At 36.2% G+C, this 21,756-nt stretch overlaps 1 protein-coding gene across 1 annotated transcript; it reads left to right on the forward strand.

Annotated features, from left to right (window-relative positions):
- The first annotated feature begins 1,775 nt into the window (after positions 1–1,775).
- Positions 1,776–19,752, forward strand: LOC147627522 (uncharacterized). Its single transcript, XM_086815066.1, has 3 exons — positions 1,776–2,018; positions 19,097–19,437; positions 19,521–19,752. The coding sequence occupies exons 1-3, from the start codon at positions 1,776–1,778 to the stop codon at positions 19,678–19,680; spliced, it is 744 nt and encodes a 247-aa protein (XP_086671192.1). The 3' UTR covers positions 19,681–19,752.
- The last annotated feature ends 2,004 nt before the right edge of the window (positions 19,753–21,756 follow it).

Consider the following 21,756-nt stretch of genomic DNA (forward strand, 5'->3'; position numbering starts at 1 on the left):
GGATTAGTAAGGATGTGTACCTTACCACAGGGAGCCACTAACTCAGTGGCACATATGATGAATGGAATGAATAAAGTCTTACGGGACTTCATACCACAAAAAACTATGCCATTTTTGGATGATGTGCCAATAAAGGGCTGTGATGAGAAAGACAAAGATGGGAATTTGGATTCAAAAGGGTGCCGCAAGTTTGTGGCAGATCATATAAAGGATTGTGACATGATTCTATCCAGGCTTGAAGAAGTGAATCTTACTTTATCTGGGCAGAAATCAGTGTTTGGGGTTGGTGAAGTGCTAATAGTGGGACATCTTTGTAGTACTAGTGGACGCCGTCCTTGTCCAGCCAAGATAGATGCAATACAAAGAATGAAGGAAATATGCATTAATGTTACAGAGCTGAGGAGATTTCTTGGAGCATGTGTCTTTTATGTTATTTGGATCCCACATTATGCACATGTAGCAGATCCTCTTTATCAGCTTTTGAGGAAAAATCAAAAAATTTTGTGGAGTGCAGTACATATTAAAGCTATGCGGAAGCTGAAATATTTGCTCCAATCATCACCCATTTTGAGAAAGGCAGATTATGAGTGTGGCAGGCCTGTGATTGTTACAGTTGATACTAGTCCTACTGGGATTGGATGGGCAGTAGGGCAAGATGATGAGGATGATCATAGGTATGTAATTAGATTTGGAGTAAAGGTATTAAGCTTTCGGCAACGAAAGTATCCACAGATCAAGAGAGAATTATGGGGGATAGTCACTGCTCTAAAATGTGAGAAAGAATATCTTATAGGAGCATCTGTACTTGTGGAGACTGATTGCTTGCCACTTCTTGGGATGATAGCAAGTTGTACCACTCCAGATATTGCTATGCTTAGGTGGATTGCTTATATCAAGTCACTAAATCCTGAGCATGGAAATGCCACATATACTCTGTGTGAGCTTGATGGAACAGAAGTAAAGAATCTTGTGGCTGGCAAAAGAATCAAGATATTTAAAAGAAGGCATGATGGTGATCCTTTTGATTCACAAGAGATTCAGGATGAGAAGCTTGACAGTGGTAGTATGGATATGATTGAAGAGGAAGAGGATAATCTTCCTGGAACTGCAGAAGATGAAGACGACATCCAGTTATATGTGGACCTTGATGATGATTTGGCACATACCAGAGGATGTGCAGGTTTAGAGGGGGTGGATGTCGTGCCATGGCACGTCTATGATGTGAAACCGTGCATGTGAGGCCATCAAATACAAATCTAGATGCATGAGTTAAGTGCCATGACGAGTCATTATATGATGCCATGTACATATGTTCATATTGTAAATGAGGTTCAATAAGATGAGTTGAGGCAGTGCAAGATCTAGGGGTTTTTGTACATGAATGTGGTGTGAATTATGGAGTTTCATGCATATGATGGACCTTGTAGTAGGGAACATCCTTCTTAATATGTATGGAAATGCAAAGGTTTGATGCCAGATGAGTTAAAAGAAATTCAGTGGGAGCCAGTGTTGTGAGAACTCATCCAAGTCTGTCGAGCCATTAAGAAGAGCTTCTCTCTGAACAAGAGGAGGAAGAGTAAGAGGCGGTTAATGGATCCCTTTTATGAAAATGATGAGGCCTTCGCTAGAGCTTTACAAGAGGGTGAGCACCCTGATGCAACCATACTTCTATGTGGACATTCTTTTGGAAGTGAGAGTCTCCAGCGTGTTCTAGAAAATAATGCCTGTATATTATGCGGAGCATTAGTCTGTATGTTATACTAATGTCAGAAGATATGGTGAAAGATGGATGCAATGACATTGTTAATATCGACGTTTCACCGGTTGTCATTAAGGCAATGCAGAAAAAGTATATCAATGTGTGTCAACTCAAATATGTAACCATGGATGTTCTGGATTTATCCTCCTTTGATGATTGCACCTTTGACTCTGTCATTGACAAAGGTACTCTCGACTCAATAATGTGTGGAGTGGATGCGCCGTATAATGCAGCAATCATGTTAGCTGAGATTAGCAAGGTACTGAAGCCCAGTGGTGTTTATATGCTGATCATCTACGGGGATCCTCAATTGTGAATGCCACATTTACACAGGAATACTTTTGGCTGGCAGCATACGTGTAATAAACTCTAGAAGGTAAACAAGCATTAATGCACAGTTTTTTTTTAAAATGGAAAGCCGACTATTAAGCGGAAAAAAGGTGGTGGGGGGGGGATGCGCGACTTCTCCGCGGGAAGAAAATAGAAAAAGGACCGGAGGCTCACGGCGAAACCGGAGTGGAAGGAAATTTTTGCAGAGTTAAGGGAACAGTGTCGCTGACGACCACTGGATTTCATTTGAAGACCCTATCTTCTACACATAGCTTTTAGGTGCTAGAAATGAAGGAAAAATAGAGTGCTATACGATGATGTGCTTTTTGGAAAATCAAAGTTTACAGCCAGCGCAGAGGCGACAGTTTCGCCATTTCTTCCTCCATCATGTTATCAGCGCCGAAGCGACCCTTATGGATTACCAAAAATAAAAAATCGAAGTGTTCACTCGCTGAATCATTCAGATAAGCTTAATTTTAAAACTACTTTGTTTACCTTAGAAAAAGGGCATGACATATAAGCCCTTAAAAAAAAAATTGGAATATATGGGAAAAAGCTTGTGAACATGATATAATTTTGGGGAACTTGGAGTTTTGTAAAATCACGGAAGATGGCCTTGTTTCTGCTTGACTGAGTTTTGGAAATTATGTACATGAAATAGCTAGCCGTATTCTATCTTTTGCTTGTGAAATGTTAGAATATTAAGGCAGGTTTTCAGGTGAAAAAGAGCATCATGATATAATGGTCTTGATGGCACTGGATGTAAAGGATGAAACTGATCACATGTATATTGGAAAAATTGGAAGGCTTTGTTATGCACACATGTGAATGGTTCAAAGGATTTCATGCAATTCCGTGCAATCATCTGGATGAATTCAAGGATGTATTGAGGCAAGATGACACATGTATTTGTCATTGGAAATAGTGATGTTCAATACTCCTTGGGAAATTTTGTGTGTGAGATTCCTTGTTGGATTTGACATTCACTCTCACAGCTAGAAGTTTCGTACTTTCCTGGCTGTACCGCACACTTCACGACAACGCGAGTTCAAGATGCAAAAATTATTAATCTTCTCTCACAATGCCATATCCTTTGTTCTCTAAAGACCTCGTCCTCGAGGCTCCTCCGTAATGAGTCGATCATTTTCTTCTTGTGTCCACACTTGTGGAATATCTGGGTCTAACATACTAAGAGATTATGTTATGTACATAAGAGATTCTTAAACAAGCCATCCATTGCCATACTGCCCTCAGGGTGAGCTCTTTGACGAAAACACCTTTTAGTGTCTTTATAAATCTCTTGAGGAAAACATCCATCGACTATGGACAGACTATGGACAACCCCTACTAACAGCAACCTCGTCAACCACATGAACCAGTAGGTGCAATTGAATGGTCAAAAAACTTGTTGGAAAGAATTTCTCCTCCATTATAACTACTTTAATGGAGTTTAGATGAGCTTATTTCAATTTATTTCTTCTAATCTTCTTCTTTGATATCCACTGTACCATTGCACCAATTTTGTATATTGTCACTCTTATGTCCTCGGTGAGGCAATCCTTAATGGCTATTGGCAGCACAAACTATTAGATTTTGTGCCAGTCTCATGAGACTGAGGTCCATCCTAGATGGATTAAAGATCACATGGTGAATGTATTGATGCACTGGCACAATAATGTTATACGTAGGGTAAAGATAAGGGGAGAAAATCCCTAGCATTGTGTACAAGAGATTTGGGATGAGGAGTGCAAGAAGCACAACACAAATCCCCGTAGGTATAAGCATCACAAGGAGGCCACAACCAAGCAAAATGGAGAGCATAGGGAGGTCCCATCTTAGGAGCGGTGGCTAGGATGCTTTCCACACGTACTTTGTAAGTATAGCAGTGCACTTACTAACTTTTGTCGGCATAATGTGCACTTCATTTCTGTTAAGTATTCATGCTTCTAGCAAAGGGTGGCCGGTCATGCAGCGAATGATATGGAGGAAAGGTACGCCTTAAAGCACGGTACGTATACCCTCCTTAAGCAACTTGAGTGAGAGGGCACCAATGTTAACTAGACAGATGTGGTCAATATGGTAAGCCTCTACACTGCACCCATCAAATAGTTTTGCATCACTTGCCATTTCTGAGTTTTTACGTTATAAATATTTTTTGCACTGACCAATGCCAAACCCTGAGTCCATTGATGATTAAATTCGGCCTTTCTCACAAGGTGCTTTGTATAGGAGTAATGCCTTTAAGTACTTTTTTGTCAGCTCCATGTGTTTGAGCATATATTGTAAACATAAATAAAAGATGCTATGTAACTTCTTCTAATTAATAAAAATTCATATTTTGTGAAATTTAAGTATAGTTGTTGTAAGTGTTGTTTAATGCTGGCATAGTGGTGTATTCAACTGTTGTGCAGGATTGTAGCCTAAAAGCGCTGAAAAAACTATCGCAAAATAGTAAAATATTTCGATGCTTACTGCAACGTGTATTTCAATGAATATTTCAACGTTTGTTTTGGCACGTATTTCGACAAATTGATACCAGTGCTTGTATCGACTTGAATTTCAACATTTTTTACATGTTTATTTTCGTTAAAAAAACATCGCAAATAGGCCTGCCTGTAATAGTAAACACTTTTCATGAAATTATCTTTCTTGCTTTTGGACTTAGCATTTTCATGTTTTTCTTTTAGCTCCATGTCCATTTGACATACTATCACATTCTACTCTTCATAGAGCTCCACATTCTACCCTCCTTAGAGGGATGAAACTTGGAACTTGACCTTTAAAAAATCATGAAGCCACTATTCAAGAAGTAATTATTGAAAAGTTTGATGTGAACAAAGTGTTAAGCTTGATGTGCACAAAGCCTTGAGCATATGAAAATTTTTGTATCCTCAAACTACCAACATCATACATCTTTGACTAATGCTATGACTAGAAATGGTGTAGTCCACTCTTTGCCCATAATACCTGGTCACAAACACAATTTTCATATAAAAGAGCATCCTTATATCTTATGAAATGATTTTCATACATGCACTTGGCATTTTCATGGTTTTGTTTAACCTCCAATATGCATAATCAACCATTAGGTTCTTGTGGGGGAAAAAAGGCCTCCTAAGTGGTGAATTAGGAGAGAACACTATTTTAGATTCTCTACATATTGAATGGGTTATATTACCTACTAAAGAGAAACATTTAAAATATTTGAAATATTCCCTCAAAAACAGTCACTCGAGTAAAGCATTTCTCAATATGACCAAAAATGATCTTTTGGCAATTTTTGAAAAATATGGCACATTTTTACTGTAAGGTCCCTCTCCTCACCGCGCAACGAATTCAGGGGTGCTAGTAGCGAAAGTAGCACTTCTTGTGTGGGGCAGGGTCCCTCACTCGGGGCCTCGCCCAACGGATATACGGACAAGAGACTAATCCATCAGTTCCGAAAAAGATTGCACTTGGATCATAGAGACCAACGTTTTTTTTCTCATTGAGAGGCACAGCCGTTGATTCTTTTCCATAGAACAATTTTTGTTCGGGATTTACTTCATCTATCGTACCATAACAGAATTGAGACTCAATGTAGGGATCCAGCAGTCCATCCTAACCAACCACCCAACCACTGTAGTGATGAGATCCAATTAAGAATTTGGTTAGGTTTTGTCCCGGGTACTAGGGAAAAGAGTTCCCAGGTCCCCTAGCCGGGTATTCATGCAAACTTAAAATTAGTCGTCACACCACTTACACACCCAATATGAAATTACCTTTTTCACAGAATCACCTGTCTTTAAAACAATCATTTAATGAAATCATAGAGTCACTGATCATAATCCTCAAAATCTCTAGTTGAATCCTCAATTTCAATGATTCCTTCATCGGTGTACGTATGGCATCATTGGCAACCAAAACGCTCACCACCTGTCCACTCAGGGGGCCTTTTTGATCGTTCCTAGCTCATAGTAACCGGCAATAAATTCACATATCAAAATGGAATCTCCGTTGTCGTTGAGGACCAACAAACATCTATCTGATTCACATCACATCACATCACATCTATTCATAGAATTTAAGAGAATTCTAATTTTTGATATAAAGATTCTTTACGCATCTATTTATGCATAAAAATCAACTTCAGTGGAAATAACACTTTTCCTAAAATCCTTTTATGCATCTATCTATGCATAAATTCAATTTTAAAGAAAATAACACTTTTGAAATAAAATTAAATCCTTTATGCATCTTTCTAGGGTACAAAATCAATTTAATGAAAATAACACTTTTGAAAAAAAAAGAAATCCTTTTATGCATCTTTCTATGCATAAAATCAATTTTAATGAGAATAACACTTGAAATAAAAATAAATCTTTTATGCATCTTTCTATGCATAAAATCAATTTTAATGAGAATAACACTTTTGAAAGAAAAATAAATCCTTTATGCATCTTTCTATGCTTAAAATCAATTTTAAAGAGAATAACACTTTTGAAATAAAAATAAATCTTTTATGCAACTCTCTATGCATAAAATCAATTTTAATGAGAATAACACTTTTGAAAGAAAAATAAATCCTTTATGCATCTTTCTATGCATAAAGGTAATTTTAATGAGAACAACACTTTTGAAATAAAAATAAATCTTTTATGCATCTTTAATATGCATAAAATTATTTTTAATGAAAACAATACTTTTATAATAAAAATTTTCATTATGCATCTTTCTATGCATAGAAATTAAATTCAATGAAAACAACACTTTTATAATAAAAGAATTTCCATTATGCATCTTTCTATGCATAGAAATTAAATTCAATGAAAATAACACTTTTCTAATAAAAAAATTTCCATTATGCATCTTTCCATTCATATAAATTAAATTCAATAAAAATAACACTTTTATAATAAAAAATTTTCCAATATGCATCTTTCTATGCATAGAAACTAAATTCAATGAAAACAACACTTTTATAATAAAAAAATTTTCATTCTGCATCTTTCTATGAGTAGAAATTAAATTCAATGACACTTTTATAATAAAAAATTCCATTATGCATCTTTCTATGCATAGAAATTAAATTCAATGAAAATAACACTTTTTTAATAAAAAAATTTCCAATATGCATCTTTCTATGCATATAATTTAAATTCAATGAAAATAAAACTTTTATAATAAAAATATTTTTAATATGTATCTTTCTATGCATAGAAATTAATTTCAATAATTAATGTCAATGATATCCATGCATATTCATAGGTGAATATGTCCATGGAGTAAATAAAAATATTTCTTTTAGAATGCACAAACGGTGGGAATTATGCTTTTAGAATAACATAAAAATAAACTTTATTTTCCACAAAATTTAAGAAAATTTTACCATAACCTCCTTTGTATGGCTGACCATTTCTCAATTTTTAGCATTCTATTTTCAATTTAAAATTAACCCCAATTTGAAGTAAAGTACTCTAATCTACTCAATTTTCACTTTCTAGAGTGTAAACAATAAGAAAAGTTTAATCAATTTATTTGTTACTCATTTTAGGATAAAGAAAGGCTGAATTCTTAAGGAAGAGAAGGGGGTAGCCTTTTCATCAAGGCATAACATCAGGATTCACTTTAATCAACTATAAAAAAAACAAGGAAATCAGAAAACCATAGATTTGAATTTAAAAAGTAAAAATTCTAGCTTACATGGAGTTTTGTAAGCTTTCCTTTGGCTTGAGGGATTGAGGGTTCTACTCGTGCTTGGATCAAGAGTGGCCACCAATTTCTTTGGAGAGAATTAGTCAAAAATAGTTGAATTATCAAGTGAAATCAATGTAATTGGCTTTGGGTAGGAGTAGAGTAACAGTGCATTAACCTTTTACAAAGGGAGAGGCTTCTATTTATAGGAAAAAATGGGCTTCTAACCAAGCAAACTGATTCTAGAATTTTCCAGATCAATTTGGTCAATTTTTGACCATGTTTGGATCAGTTTAGCTTACTTTTTGGATCTAGTTGAAACAGAAGAGAGGAGAGATGAAAATATCTCATTATTTATGAGTTTAAAACTCCTCCACACATGTGAAATAGGCGCCTCCCTCGTGAGGGGAGATCCCCACACTGAGGTGTTAGAAATGCATCATTTCCTCTAAATATCTCTTCTTTTTTAACTAATAAACCTTGTCCTTAGTCAACTCTTCATCTTATGTGAGCATTTACTCATTTTTGGGAGATTTTGTTTTATTCTTCAATTTATCTCCTCCCTACATTTGGATTAGTCTTATTGATCCATAGGAACCTTAATTGGAGCATAATTCAAAATTTTTTGAAAATCCGGACCCTTAGGCTAAGGTCCTTTATACCTATTTTAATTCCAATAGCACATTGGAAATTTCTTTTTGAGATTCCGTTTCAGGGGAAACCCTTTTAAACACTAGGAGGATTTTTATATCAAAAAATATCTCAATTTTGAATTACCTCTCTCTAGACATTTTCTCTCTCTAGGCCAAAACAGGGTAAAACAGGATCTTTCTTTTATTTTAGAGAGAGGAATAATTATAAGATCAGAAGGGGAGGTTCTTACACCTGCGGCGACGGCTGCACACCTCAAAAGCCGGAGGGAGAAATCTTACATCCTACCCCACTTAAAAAACGTGAGATGTCCTCATCTCGCAAAATTAGAGAAGAACTCGTTCCCTTAAGATCCAATTGATTCTGGGATTCCTTATAGTCTGGTGAACCCAACAGAATCCTGGGATAAAGATCCCTTATAGTCTGGTGAACCCAACAGAATCTTGGGATAAAGATCCCTTATATAGAACTCATCATCAGATAATAATTCACTCAGATCATGACATTCAAATCCCTATCACAATAATGGTCCATTAGACCGAAATTTCTATCTGAACAGTCTTCCATGAGAATTTTCAATTATACAGATTTTTAATTTGACATCCCTTAACTTGATCCACTGGGTCAAGTGTTAACAGCAGCAATCTGTCAGCACAATCCACTAATCTCATAGTGATTTGCTGAAGTCATTAACATCAGTCCAGTTATGAACATCATCACAGGGACTCGTCCCATTCATCCTCATTGTGGTTTTGCTCAGCTTATTACATTTCAACCAAAATTCAGGAATCATCATTTTTCAATCAGAATCCAAATCAACTCATCAGTTCTCAACCGAAATTTAAAAATCATTTCAACCACATTCGAATTCATCATCTGGATAGCATTTATGCTTATAATTTCAAGTCTTAGATTTACTTGTATATACTACCAGTAAAGAGCTGCAGTTATACCCTCGCTATATACAGGTAGTCACGGTCCTTGGAACTATAAGGGTAAATACCATCACGTCTAAGTCTCAAGCAAGTCAGGGATTCCATGCAATTGCGGTACTTCCATCTGAAGACCCAATTACCAATTTATGAATTTCAGTCTGAATAACAATTTATATGAATTTTATCACACAATTACAACCTTTTACTGCTACTTCATAAATTTTTGACATTTTTGGCTTCTCGATTGATCCACATTAGCCAATTTACTCTGATACCAGCTGTAAGGTCCCTATCCCCACCACGCAACGAATTTAGGGGTGCTAGCAGCGGAAGTAGCACTTCTTGCGCGGGGCAGGGTCCCTCACTCGGGGCCTCGCCCACGGATATCCGGACAAGAGACTAATTCATCGGTTCTTTCAAAATCGAACCGGGAAAAACTTTCCTTCCTCGAAAAGCACGAGCGATTCCACCAGGATAAATTTTTCTCTAACGTAGTCAAAAACCTTAACTAATTGAACTGATCTGATCGAGCCCGTAAGTCCCATAGTCAGATCAGCGAAAAGATTGCACTTGGATCATAGAGACCAACGATTTTTTCCTCATTGAGAGACACAGCCATTGATTCTTTTCCATAGAACAAATTTTGTTCGAGATTTACCTCATCTATCGTACCATAACAGAATTGAGTCTCAATTTAGGGATCCATCAGTCCAGCCTAACCTCACTATAGTGATGAGATCCAATTAAGAATTTGATTAGGTTTTGTCCCGAGTACTAGGGAAAAGAGTTCCCAGGCCCTCTAGCCGGGTGTTCATGCACACTTAAAATTAGTCACACCACTTACACACCTAATATGAAATTGCCTTTTTCACAGAATCGATTGTCTTTAAAATAATCATTTAATAAAATCATAGAGTCACTGATCATAATCCTCAAAATCTCCGGTTGAATCCTCAATTCCAATCATTCCTTCATCGGTGTACCTCATTGGCAACCAGAACGCTCACCACCTGTCCACTCAGGGGGCCTTTTTCGATAGCTCCTAGCTCATAGTAATCGGCAATATATTCACATATCAAAATGAAATCTCCGTTGAAGATCAGCAAGGTCAACCAACAGATCCATATAAAAGAGCCTTAGACTCGTCCATTGAGGACCAGCAAGGTCAATCAACTAGATCCATGCCCGAATTCAGAAAACAACTCTTACTCCTTGTTCCAATATCTTCCTTGATGCACGCGTGGGTATCATCGGTGATCCAAAGCTCGAGCACCGTATGGTCAGAACCCTCTAGGATCCTTTGCATGTGACCTAGCGCTTCACTCATAGGCCGCTTCCTTGGTCCCTCATCCACCGTACCGGAAGCTCACCATTTTAATCGAAGCGAGGCTGGTCAAGACCTCGGCCGACCTTGCTATGTGAGACGTTCTCCATTGACTCTCCGTCAGCTATTGCAACTTTATGAGACTAGGTCTCCACAACCTCATTCACAAGACGGTCAAAATGCTTCCCCAGCATTCTTGACATAAAATAGCCATTTAAAAACAGGTCATAAATACAATTTCTATAACGAACTCTCGTCTTTCCACTTTGTTCCACATTTATTTCATGTGTATTCCCATTCTCATCACATCATTTTCCATTTCATCACATCTTTTCTCATTTATCCCGCATCAGATCTCATCAGATCTCATTTATCCCGCATCAGATCTCATCCACTTGCATCTACCCATATCCACATCTCATCACATCACATTCACTCACATCACATCTCATTCATTTTACCTCACATCTCATTCATTCACATCTATCCTGATTCACATCCCATCACATCACATTCATTCATATCCATCATATTCACATTCACATTCATTCATATCCATCATATTCACATTCAGTCATATCCATCACATTCACATTCACATTCATTCATATTCATCACATTCACATTCATTCATATCCATCACATTCACATCCACATATATTTATGACACATCACATCTCTTTCCATCACATCACATTATTTCACATACACATCTATATCCGGATATTCTTTCACATACTCATTTACATCAATTCTTTCACATATACATTCACATCCATTCTTCACTTATACATTTACATCCATTTTCATCACATATCATCCATTCATATCCCATATCATTCATTTACATCTTGATTCACATGACATCACATCTCATTCATTCATTCACATCTATGTGATTCACATCACATCTTATCACATCTACTCACCTCACATCTTACCACTTCTATTCACATCACAACCACCCATCCATTTATTCACACTTATCTAATTCTCATCACATCTCGTTACATCTATTCCTCACATCTCGTTACATCTATTCCTCACATCTCATCACATCTATTCACATCACATCCATCCATCCATTCACATCTATCTGATTCACATCACATCTCATCACATCTATTCACCTCACATCTATTTGATTCACATCACATCTCATCAAACATCCAGCCATTTGAAAGTACAACTAAACCATCAAAAATACAACCCATTTTTGAAAATGCTAAAATATCTCAAAAAACACTATTTTTTAAACTAAAAAGAGTATGAGCTCCTAAAAAGCTTAAAAAAAACTGTTAAAAAGTGCAAGTTTTACACTTCAATACTTTGAAAGATGATAGAGCTGCTCATAAAATCACACATTTTTTGAGAAAAAAATACTCAATTTGCAATAAAATAATAATGTCCACAAAATTGGTTACAATGAGAGGTCTTATGCCTCTCGTGTTAAATCTTTGACTTTCTCCAGAAGAATTTTTTTGGTTTGTTCTCGTAGATGACCCGACTTTTTCAAGGTAAAACCATAAACAAGAACTTCCACATCCTCCATGCTTAGGCTATCCACGCGACGTTGACTACGATTTGCTTTCTTTCCCTTTTTATTTACTCGAATCATCTCTGGATAATATTTTCCTGATAATGCATCATCTCCATTGACCTTGTACCAGTGGACCTCAATTGAGCTTACTTTTCCATTTTCCTCAAGGACTTTAAGTACCTTTGCCAACCAAAAAGGACATCCGCTTTCATCATCTGTTGCTAACACTGCAATCATTGCACCTACAGTGAGCTCCTCAATATTTCCTTCCCACATTTCCTTCTCTTGCAGTCGTCGTTGACTAGTCCTTCTAGCACCAACATACGCTTCGCGAGTCTCCCCATGCACCAATGTTTGCAATTCTTCAGGCAATTGTGTTTGTTGATTTGGCATTTGAATATTATCATCACGGTCTTCAAGTTCTTGTACTCTCCAAAGAAAGGGATCCAGATTTATCAGTGATCTTGAATTGCTTTGAACTTCCTCAATCAAGATTTCTTGCTCATGAAAAAATGTATTCCACCATCCAAGTGAGCAAGCTGGAAAATACACATGTGCTGATTGTATGGTCTCTTTAATTTCTATCAAACATTGCTGATAATTGATGGCTCGCTTTTCTTTTTGAGCTTTTGCTGCTTTAATGCTTGATGCCAAAAGCATTTTTGCTGCCTGAAGAATTTGTCGTTCTGGGACACTGAGTAAAAACTTCAAACCATCCTGAGGATGCCATGCCTCTGAGTTAGAGTACTTCTTACACCACAAACGTGTTTCAGCTTCTTTTTCTTTTATTTTGAATTGATGTTGGAAACTATGGTCATTAAGCTGAGCGAATGCAGGGCTTGCAAAATCTCCACCTGTTGCAAACTCTCTAAAATCATAGGTGCCTTTCAAAACATGAATTTCTGGCGTAGGATCATAAGCTTCTTTAAGAATTATGCACACCTCTGGAAGGTCAAATGCACTTTTCCTAGCAAGTTTGACTCAAAACCTACTAAACATCTGATCAATTTGATCATGAGTGTGACCCACCAACAAAAATCCAAGTTTGACCTTTTTGAAAACTTTCTGCTGCACCAACATACTCAAATAAGCAAGCACTATTTGATTTTTGTTTTCCCTTGCCGTATTATCTAGCTGCACATAAAGTGTGCTAGGTAATTCTCCTTGCCATTCACTTACTATTTTCTGAATTATGGTGATGGTCAAGTTAGGGTCGTTGTGTAAATTTGGAAAGTTTATAAAAACTTTTGACGTCATGATGCCATTAAAGATGAGGGCTCCAACAACGTGTAGTTGTATGAAATTCTCTTCCTTCAAATTCTTTGGAGCACGCATAAAATGGGGTATCAATGTCTTCTTTTGATCCATTCCATCTATGACTAATCCCAAATACATTTCTTTCTGCTCAAGGCACTTCTTTCGATGCTTTGCTAGCTTTTGATGCTCTGTACTTTGTTGTTCTCGATGAGCTTTAAGTGCTTGTAGAATAGGACCTAAAAACTCAAAACAATGTAAAGCTAGTTTAAATTATACCACTTGGAATTCTCATTCATAAATTAAAACGTACAAAAAACACAAATCAAACATACCTTTTTCTTCAAATGTCTTTGCAACATCTCTTTTGGCTTTGAGCTCTGCACAAATTTGACAAATCCCCATTCTAGTTTTCTTGGGAATTTTCACATCAGCAAAATATTGTTTCCAATTTCTAAGAAATGAAGTAAATGAAAGAGATGACATGTTTCTTCCTTTCAACGTTTCCACGTAGAGGTTGTAAACTTCTCCCTTTGTAAAATTATCAGGCAAATGGGTGAATTTTGAATTTGGCATGCGCTCACCATTGTAAGTGACAAATCGTTCCATCCAGCTCTTGAGAAAACACAGCTGAGGAGTCTCACGTGTACTAAATGAGTACCGTGAATCTTCTTCCACCCGTTGCAACTGCTTTAAGATCTTTTGCATCCGCTGATTGCTTAAACAAAACACTTGAAAAAAACACTTTCGACACACAATCGTGCCAGAAATTGTATATTTTATCTTCTCTCCAGACCTTAATAAAAAACCATGTAATGCTATATTTTGTTGAGCACGTTTTAAAGCAAAGAAGTTTTCACGTTCCTGCTTAATTTTTCTGAATCCAAGTGTCCTCAAGCAGTTTTTTTTACAACAATACACCCTACATGCCTCTCTCAATGCATTGCGATGCAAAAACTTGTCTTTTCTTCTCAAGGGAGTGGTTGTCTCCACACGAATAGGCTGAACTAATGATGGAGAAACTGGAACATCGGTATCAGAATTTGATAAATTAGCAAATAGTGGGCTTGTAACATCATCATCACTGATAGATTGGCTCAGACTTTTAGGAGTGAGTACGGATACAGGCACTTGAAAAGAGCAAAATGAGCTTGAGAGAGACTTTTGTTGCCCTGCCATGACTAGGAACTTCAAACCTCTAAGTTTCTCTAAAAAACAATGGTCTAAGCTACAAAGTGGAGTGTAATCTCAAATCCAAATAACTTACTTTTAATGCTTAGATTCAAAAATAATAATATTAATATAAATATTAAAATTTATTAATTATTATAAAAGATGGGACTTAAAAGATGAGAGGAAGTCCTTTTTAGAGACACATTCCAAGGGTCTGCCGCCGCTAAGAGAGCCACAAGAGCATTTTTTTTAATTTGGAGCATTTTTCTTGAGTTTAATTCTGTAAGGTATGCATTTTCTTGATTACTTTGTTATTTGTTACAATTTTGAATTTTTTTTTCATTGTCATTTGGTTCAAAGTTTGCTACGAGGAAATTATGGCTAAGAAGAAAAACAAAAATATTATCTAAGGAGGTAAGTGATTTCAAAAATAGACTTTTTTTAAAAAGGTATTTTTTTGAAAGAATTGTTTGTCTTTTAAATACACAAAAATACCAAAACGAAGATTTCATACGTAAATTAAGAAAAAAAGAGGTTGAAAAAATAATATTTTATAAAATAAAGATTTAATCAATAATTTTTAAAAATTATAATGACTTCATTTTTTAAAAAGCTAATTCTTGTGTTGTATTCTGGAATACAACACAAAAATCGATAAGTTGCCATGTTTCTTGTGTATTAAGTAGTTTGTATTCTAGAATACAAAGCTTGAAGTCACATTTTTAAAAATTTAACACTTATGCACTTTGAGATTGTATTCCAGAATCCATTGCTTGTACAAGTTGTATTTTGGAATACAGCTTCTCTCAACACTCGAGTTGTATTCCAGAATATGAAGCTTTTACAAGCTGTATTCAAAAATATATTTTTTCTCTGTACTTGAGATTGTATTCCAGAATATACAATTTCAACAAGTTGTATTCTAGAATACAACTTCTCTATACTTGAGACTGTATTCCAGAATACACAGTTTCAACAAGCTGTATTCTAGAATGCAACTTCTTTCTGCACTTGAGTTGTATTCCAAAATACACAGCTTCAGTAAGTTGTATACTGGAATACAACTTCTCTCTACACTTGAGTTGTATTCTAGAATACAGAGCTTCAATAAGCTGTATTCTGGAATACAACTTTTTTTTACACTTGAGTTGTATTCCAGAATACACATCTTCATCAAGTTGTATTCTGGAATACAACTTCTCTCTTCACTTGAGTTGTATTCCAGAATACACGGCTTCGGCAAGCTGTGTTCTACTGTAAACCAAACTCAATGTAAACCATTAGAATAGACCTTCATGCAAAAAAGATTTGCTTTTTATCAAATTTTAGAAGACATGCAAAGAAAGCAAAAGCTCTCGAGTTCGCGTCGCGCGCGCGACTAAAAAACAGCAAACTGTAGTTTTCACATAAAAAACAGAGGAGCAGCCCGGGAGTATTTCAAGCAGGTGTCCTGGGGTTTTACCCCCCTTTTGAAGCCAACGGAACGGTCAGAATCTCCATCAGAGCAACGTAGCAGAAGATAGATTTTGGGATAAAGCAAAAGCTCTTGAGTTCGCATCGCGCGCGCGCGGCAAAAAAACAGCAAACTGTAGTTTTAATATAAAAAACGGAGGAGGAGCGACCTGCAAGCAGTTCAACCAGGTGTCCTGGCAGGTGTCCTGAGGTTTTACCCCCCTTTTGAAGCCAACGGAGTGGTCAGAATCTCCATCAGAGCAACGTAGCAGAAGATAGATTTTGGAGGTAAATTTTTCTCAAATTGTGTTCAAGAAAGAGGTTCTGTAAGTACTTTGATGATACAAAGGATCCTAATTGTTTTGGGTTTGATCTATTCATCTCTTAGTGCTTTCTCCTCTCTTTTATATCTGTGTATTGTGGTTAGAAGCTTCTTGTGAGTTGTATTCTGGAATACACAGCTCTAGAAAGTCATTTATTGAAATTCAATTACAAAACACATCTTTGGAGGAAACAACCTGTTGTATTCTAGAATACATCTCTCTCTCCCTCTTTTTCTCTAGTGTGCTGAGGAGCTCTCTCTCTTACATTCCTATCTCATGTTTGCTTACACATCTAGGTCCGTTCTTGCATGGAGGTTAACACACTCTCTCTCTCTCTCTCTTTCTCTCTATGTCTATTTGTTCTCTTTCACTTTTTGTCTTTCTCGTTTGTTTGCCCTACATACACATTTACTAATCTTAAATGTTGTTTCATTTAACAAATCATATTTTTGAAAAATATGATTTTATCTCTATTTGTTTATCTTAGCAATGAGATAATGATTTTTTATTGTCTTGTTTAGGTTTAAGATGGCCTCACCAATACGTGATGCTCGAACTTCTAAGAAGCAAAAGAAAAGTAATCAAGCAACTGCATCTGTCCCTGTGGGTGGCTCAGGACGTTCAGGAGTCTTGACACCTTCTCGATCTCAACCTGCTCCAGTTAGTCCTCACTTTCAAGCACCTCGAGTGACTGTGACTCTTCCAAACCCTGATAGACGTCCAAGTGAGCCAAGAAGACAACTTTTAGCAGCTCACCAGTTTCCAGAGTTACAAGATCAACCACCATCAAGCAGAATGGTTTTAGCTACTCATGGACTTCCTCCATCATCTCAAGGAACCACACCTTTAACTCAACATCAGCAGAAAAAGTCTTCAAGCATGGAAGCTACAACTCTTTGGAGTAGTGCAAGAGGTAAAGCACGAGAAGGATTTGCTTGGACAATTCAATTTGGCATGGTAGGTAAGCACAAGACAATCGTTGAGCCAAACACACCTTTCCTTTCTATTGCGGAAGAAAAAGGAGACTCTGAAAATACAAAGTATTTAACTTATGGTCGCATTGTTGAAGTCAAAGAAAGTATATCTCGTGGGATCATTCATCATCTGGTAGACAACAACAAAGGAAAGTTTCTTGCAGTTAGAGTTTTCTCTGCTAATTTTCGGCTTGAAGAGATGAATCCTGTTTCTACCCAGCAAGAGTTTAGAGATGCAATGATTACTCGCAAACGGGTATGGATATCTTTCTCTCGACCTTTTTTTCATTAGTGTTAAAAAAATTTCTTATCTTTGTGTATTCTAGAATATGTAGAGAACTGTTATTCTTTTTTAAGTTTGTTTGAGTCATGTCTTTCAAACTTATATATTGAAATACGTAGAGGTCAAGTCAACTCTAGTTTGCATGTATTCTAATAAACATGAAGTTTGTCTAGTCTAGTTTGTATGTATTCTAGTATACACGTAGTTCAAAAAACTTCTTATCTTTGTGTATTCTAGAATACATTGAGAACTATTCTTTGTTTTTTAGTCTATTTAATTCTTGTCTTTCTAGCTCATATCTTGAAACACTTAGAGGAATAGTCAAGTCTAGTTTGTATGTATTCTAGTATACAAGAAGTTTGTCTGCTCTAGCATATGCTAGAATGCATTCTAGTATACAAGAAGTTTGTTTTGTTTAGTTTGAATGAATTTTAGCAAAAAGGAAGTTTGGCTTACTTTTTATGTCTGGTTTAATGAGTTTACCATGTATTCTAGTATACAAAGAAATGGTTAAAGTGTTCTTACTTTTGCTTAAGTTACTCTTTGGTTCTTACTTTTAAGTTCACTCTATCAAGTCTTAAAATCCTCTTCTACTTAGAATGACTTTTTCTTTTTCTTTTTTTGTAGTCTTTTTCTGAAGCATTTCAAGAGCATCATGATAATTTGTACAATTCCAACCACTCCACTGATGATTCTGATTATGAAGAGAATGAAGGTACAGACATAGATGACTCAGAAGAAGATGTTGAAGTTCTTGAAGAGACTTCTGGGTCAAAGTCTCAAGATGTGAGTGATACTTTGCTTTCTGGACCTGGAGCTCCAAAGTCTGATCCTTCAGAATCTTTTGGTCTTAATACCATAAGAAATAAAGCCAAAAAGTTTCATATGGTTGATGAGAGACCCTTAATTTTACTAGTGTCTAATATAGAACGTCCTCCATTAGATCCTGTTTCAAATAAGAGACCACTAGAAGTTCGAACCATTGTCCCTGGACATGTGAGTAATCTTAAAGTAATGATGAAGGAGAAACCAACAACAAATGTTTTACCCCTTCTTGTTCTTGTGGATAAGTCTTCTTGTGTTAAGAAAGAGAGTTTTGAGAGATCAAAAATCAATCAATACAAATACTTTGTCTTGGGGGGAACTCACTCTCTCATTGCTAAAAAAGAGTTATGTGCTGAGTATCCTCATGTAGAGAGCTATAAGACAGTCCTAGCATGGGTCTATGCTGGGTTAGGTGATGATGATGCAAAGCTACTTGCCCTTGATCACAACATTGATTCCGAGATGCGACTATCCATGTCTTTCTTACAAAAGATAAGATTTTTTCACAACGAGTGGATCAATCATATTCAGCAAGGTCATAAAGTTGATGAAGCTTTCAAAATCAAGCTTTGTGAGCAAGTTGGTCTTGTCACAAAGAAGTCAAGCAAAGCTGGACGCTCTGAAAAAACAAATGTTCGAGGTCATGACAATTTCTTTCAGTTAGCCTTTCGTGATGGAGAGATATGGGATCTACAAGAAGACATTTTCAAGCTTTGGGAGGAAGGTAAAATCAAAGGGCAAAAAGTAAAGCTCCCACCTGGAAGTCAAAAGGGCAAAGGAACAGGGAATGAGGACACTTTGAAGCCAATTCCTGAAGAAATGCGTATCACGAATTGGCGAGCAATGCAAGGAATACGCGAGAAAAATATTATCATACCCATCTTGGCACGAGTGAAAGGAGGTTCTTTGACACTCGATGAAATGGCAAAGGAATTAGAACAGTACGTTGCTAATTCTTCTTTTTAAATCTACTTATTTTATTTCATGTAAAGTTGTTTTTTTATTTTGTGTTTTTTTGAAACAGGCAAAAGACTTTCTTGTACATGCAAAGAATCATGATTGAAAAACTTAATTGCAAGGATTGGAACGAGGTTCAAATGTTTCATCCCATCACTAGTCAGCCAAGCTCCTTAGAGCGTTTCATTTATCTTTTCAAAAATGCAGTAAGTAAACTACATATTTGAATAGATTTTTTTTTATTTAAGTGTTTTTGAAGGTTTTGTAAAAATTTAGATCAAATATTTTAAAAAATTGATTTTGATTTTTATATGTGTATTCTAGAATATATTTAATGTTTACTTATTTTCATTTTAACAAGTCTCGAGCACCTCGTGCTCCCATAAAGAGCATTCCTCAAGAGTTTGAGCAACATTTGAGTCGCGCAAGGGCAGAGCGGAAGAGATTAGAAGAGGCACAAACTTTGGAGACCATTCAAGAGGCAAATATTTTCATTTCTGATGATGTGTCTGCAGAACCAGTTCAATATTTTGTTCATGAAGGCAAAGTAGAGAACATGGAATCGTTTGTGACTGCACAACATTTTACTTTAGCCATTGCTGATGCTCCGTATGGATTTAAGGCACCACACTCAATACACGATGAAGTAAAGTATGGTGTAAGTGCATATAAAAGAGTCATCGACGCTTTCAAAAAGGTCACAACAGCTGAATCATGGGCACTGGTAATTTTTCATGCTCATGATCAAATCTCTGCTGCAGAGAAAGCATTCGTTGACAATCAAATGGTCCATCAGCTATGCATATGGTATGTTAAATTTCAAGCATTCTTTTGCAAGTTACAAAAGCTTAAGTTAAAGCCTAACTTTTTCTTTTGTAGGACAAAGCCTAACATCAAAGGCTAACTTTTTCTTTTGTAGGACAAAGCCTAACATCAAAGGCTATAAGCTTGACAGACTTTCTTTTGCTGCCGAGTTTGCTACCATTGGTTTCTGGTCTCCTGCGGGTCCGAACAGTAAAGGAAATTTTAATTTTGCTTCGAAACCTAACCGAACAAATATTTTTGATAGACCAGGCGTGTGTCGAAAGCTCAGGGATCTTTCTGGTGATTCGAATGAGATCATGAATCCTTATCAAAAACCACAACTTTTGATGATGGATTTAATTGAGCTTCTATCTTTAAAAGGAGAGTGGATCATGGATCTTTTTGCGGGGACAGGTAATCATGCAACCTTAACTTATTACATATTTTATATTGCTCATTTAAGTGAGCTTTACCATGTTGATTCTTTTTTTCTTAGGAACAACCACTATTAGTGCTCTTAAAAAAGGAAGGAATGTTGTTGCTATTGAGCTAGATCCAGTTCAAGTTCGTTTTATTCAACAACGAGTCACTGCAATGAAAGAATTGCCGGATGAGTTTCAAGAGGTTGGAATGAAAAACATGGCAGCAAACCCAAGAGTGGTGGATGCATCTGGAGAACCTCAGCCTCCCTTTGGACCTGATGATGAAATGCAGTTTGCAGATCTTGAGCCTTATGAAGATCCACATACTGTGGATATTGATATTCCTCTTACGGAGTCAACACCACTCATTGTAGGACACGAGCAAACTGATGAAGAAGTTAGTCATGAAGAGGAGGAATTTCCTATGCTAGAATAGATTTAGACACTTGTAGTTTCAAACAATTTTTGGTATTTAAATCCTCATTGGGGGTGTTCAAGGATTTCTAGGTTTTGAGAGTGTTTTGAACAACATTTGTTTGTATTCAAAACTAGCATTACAAATCTTTTTGAGGAGCTTGCGTTTTGAGATTGGTTCAAAAAATTAGTCAAATGTTGTCTCTATTGAAGCATTTATAGGAATTGTCTCATAATAAGACTTGTTTTTTTAATCAATGAAGATTAATTTAATCATGACATTGAAGTTGTGCGATAAAAGTAGTTTTATTTTGCTTTCTAGTAACGATAGCAATAATTTTGTATTCAAAGTGAAGCTCTTTGTTGTGAGTCTCTATTGCAACTTTTGTGTCAAGCTTTTTTGTTTGAAATATTCTAAGATTTTGTAGGGATAGGCTTGTACTTAGACATCAAATAGTGGAAAATTTGGCAAATTTTTAATTTAGCGAATGAATCACTTGCAAGTATGTTTTAAGTTAAGCAAAAAAGTCTCTTTTTAAAGTTCTACTTTATTGGGCACGTCAAAGATTCTTTTGGTGCTAGATTTGGATTGTTTTTAAAGGATTTTTTTGGTCTCTCAAAACTACAACTCACGATCGGTTGTATTTTCAAATGGCTGGGTGT

This window comes from Cibotium barometz, chromosome 20 (assembly GCF_041138505.1).
Source record: "Cibotium barometz isolate CiBa-2024 chromosome 20, ASM4113850v1, whole genome shotgun sequence".
In the NCBI taxonomy this organism is placed as follows: Eukaryota; Viridiplantae; Streptophyta; class Polypodiopsida; order Cyatheales; family Cibotiaceae; genus Cibotium; species Cibotium barometz.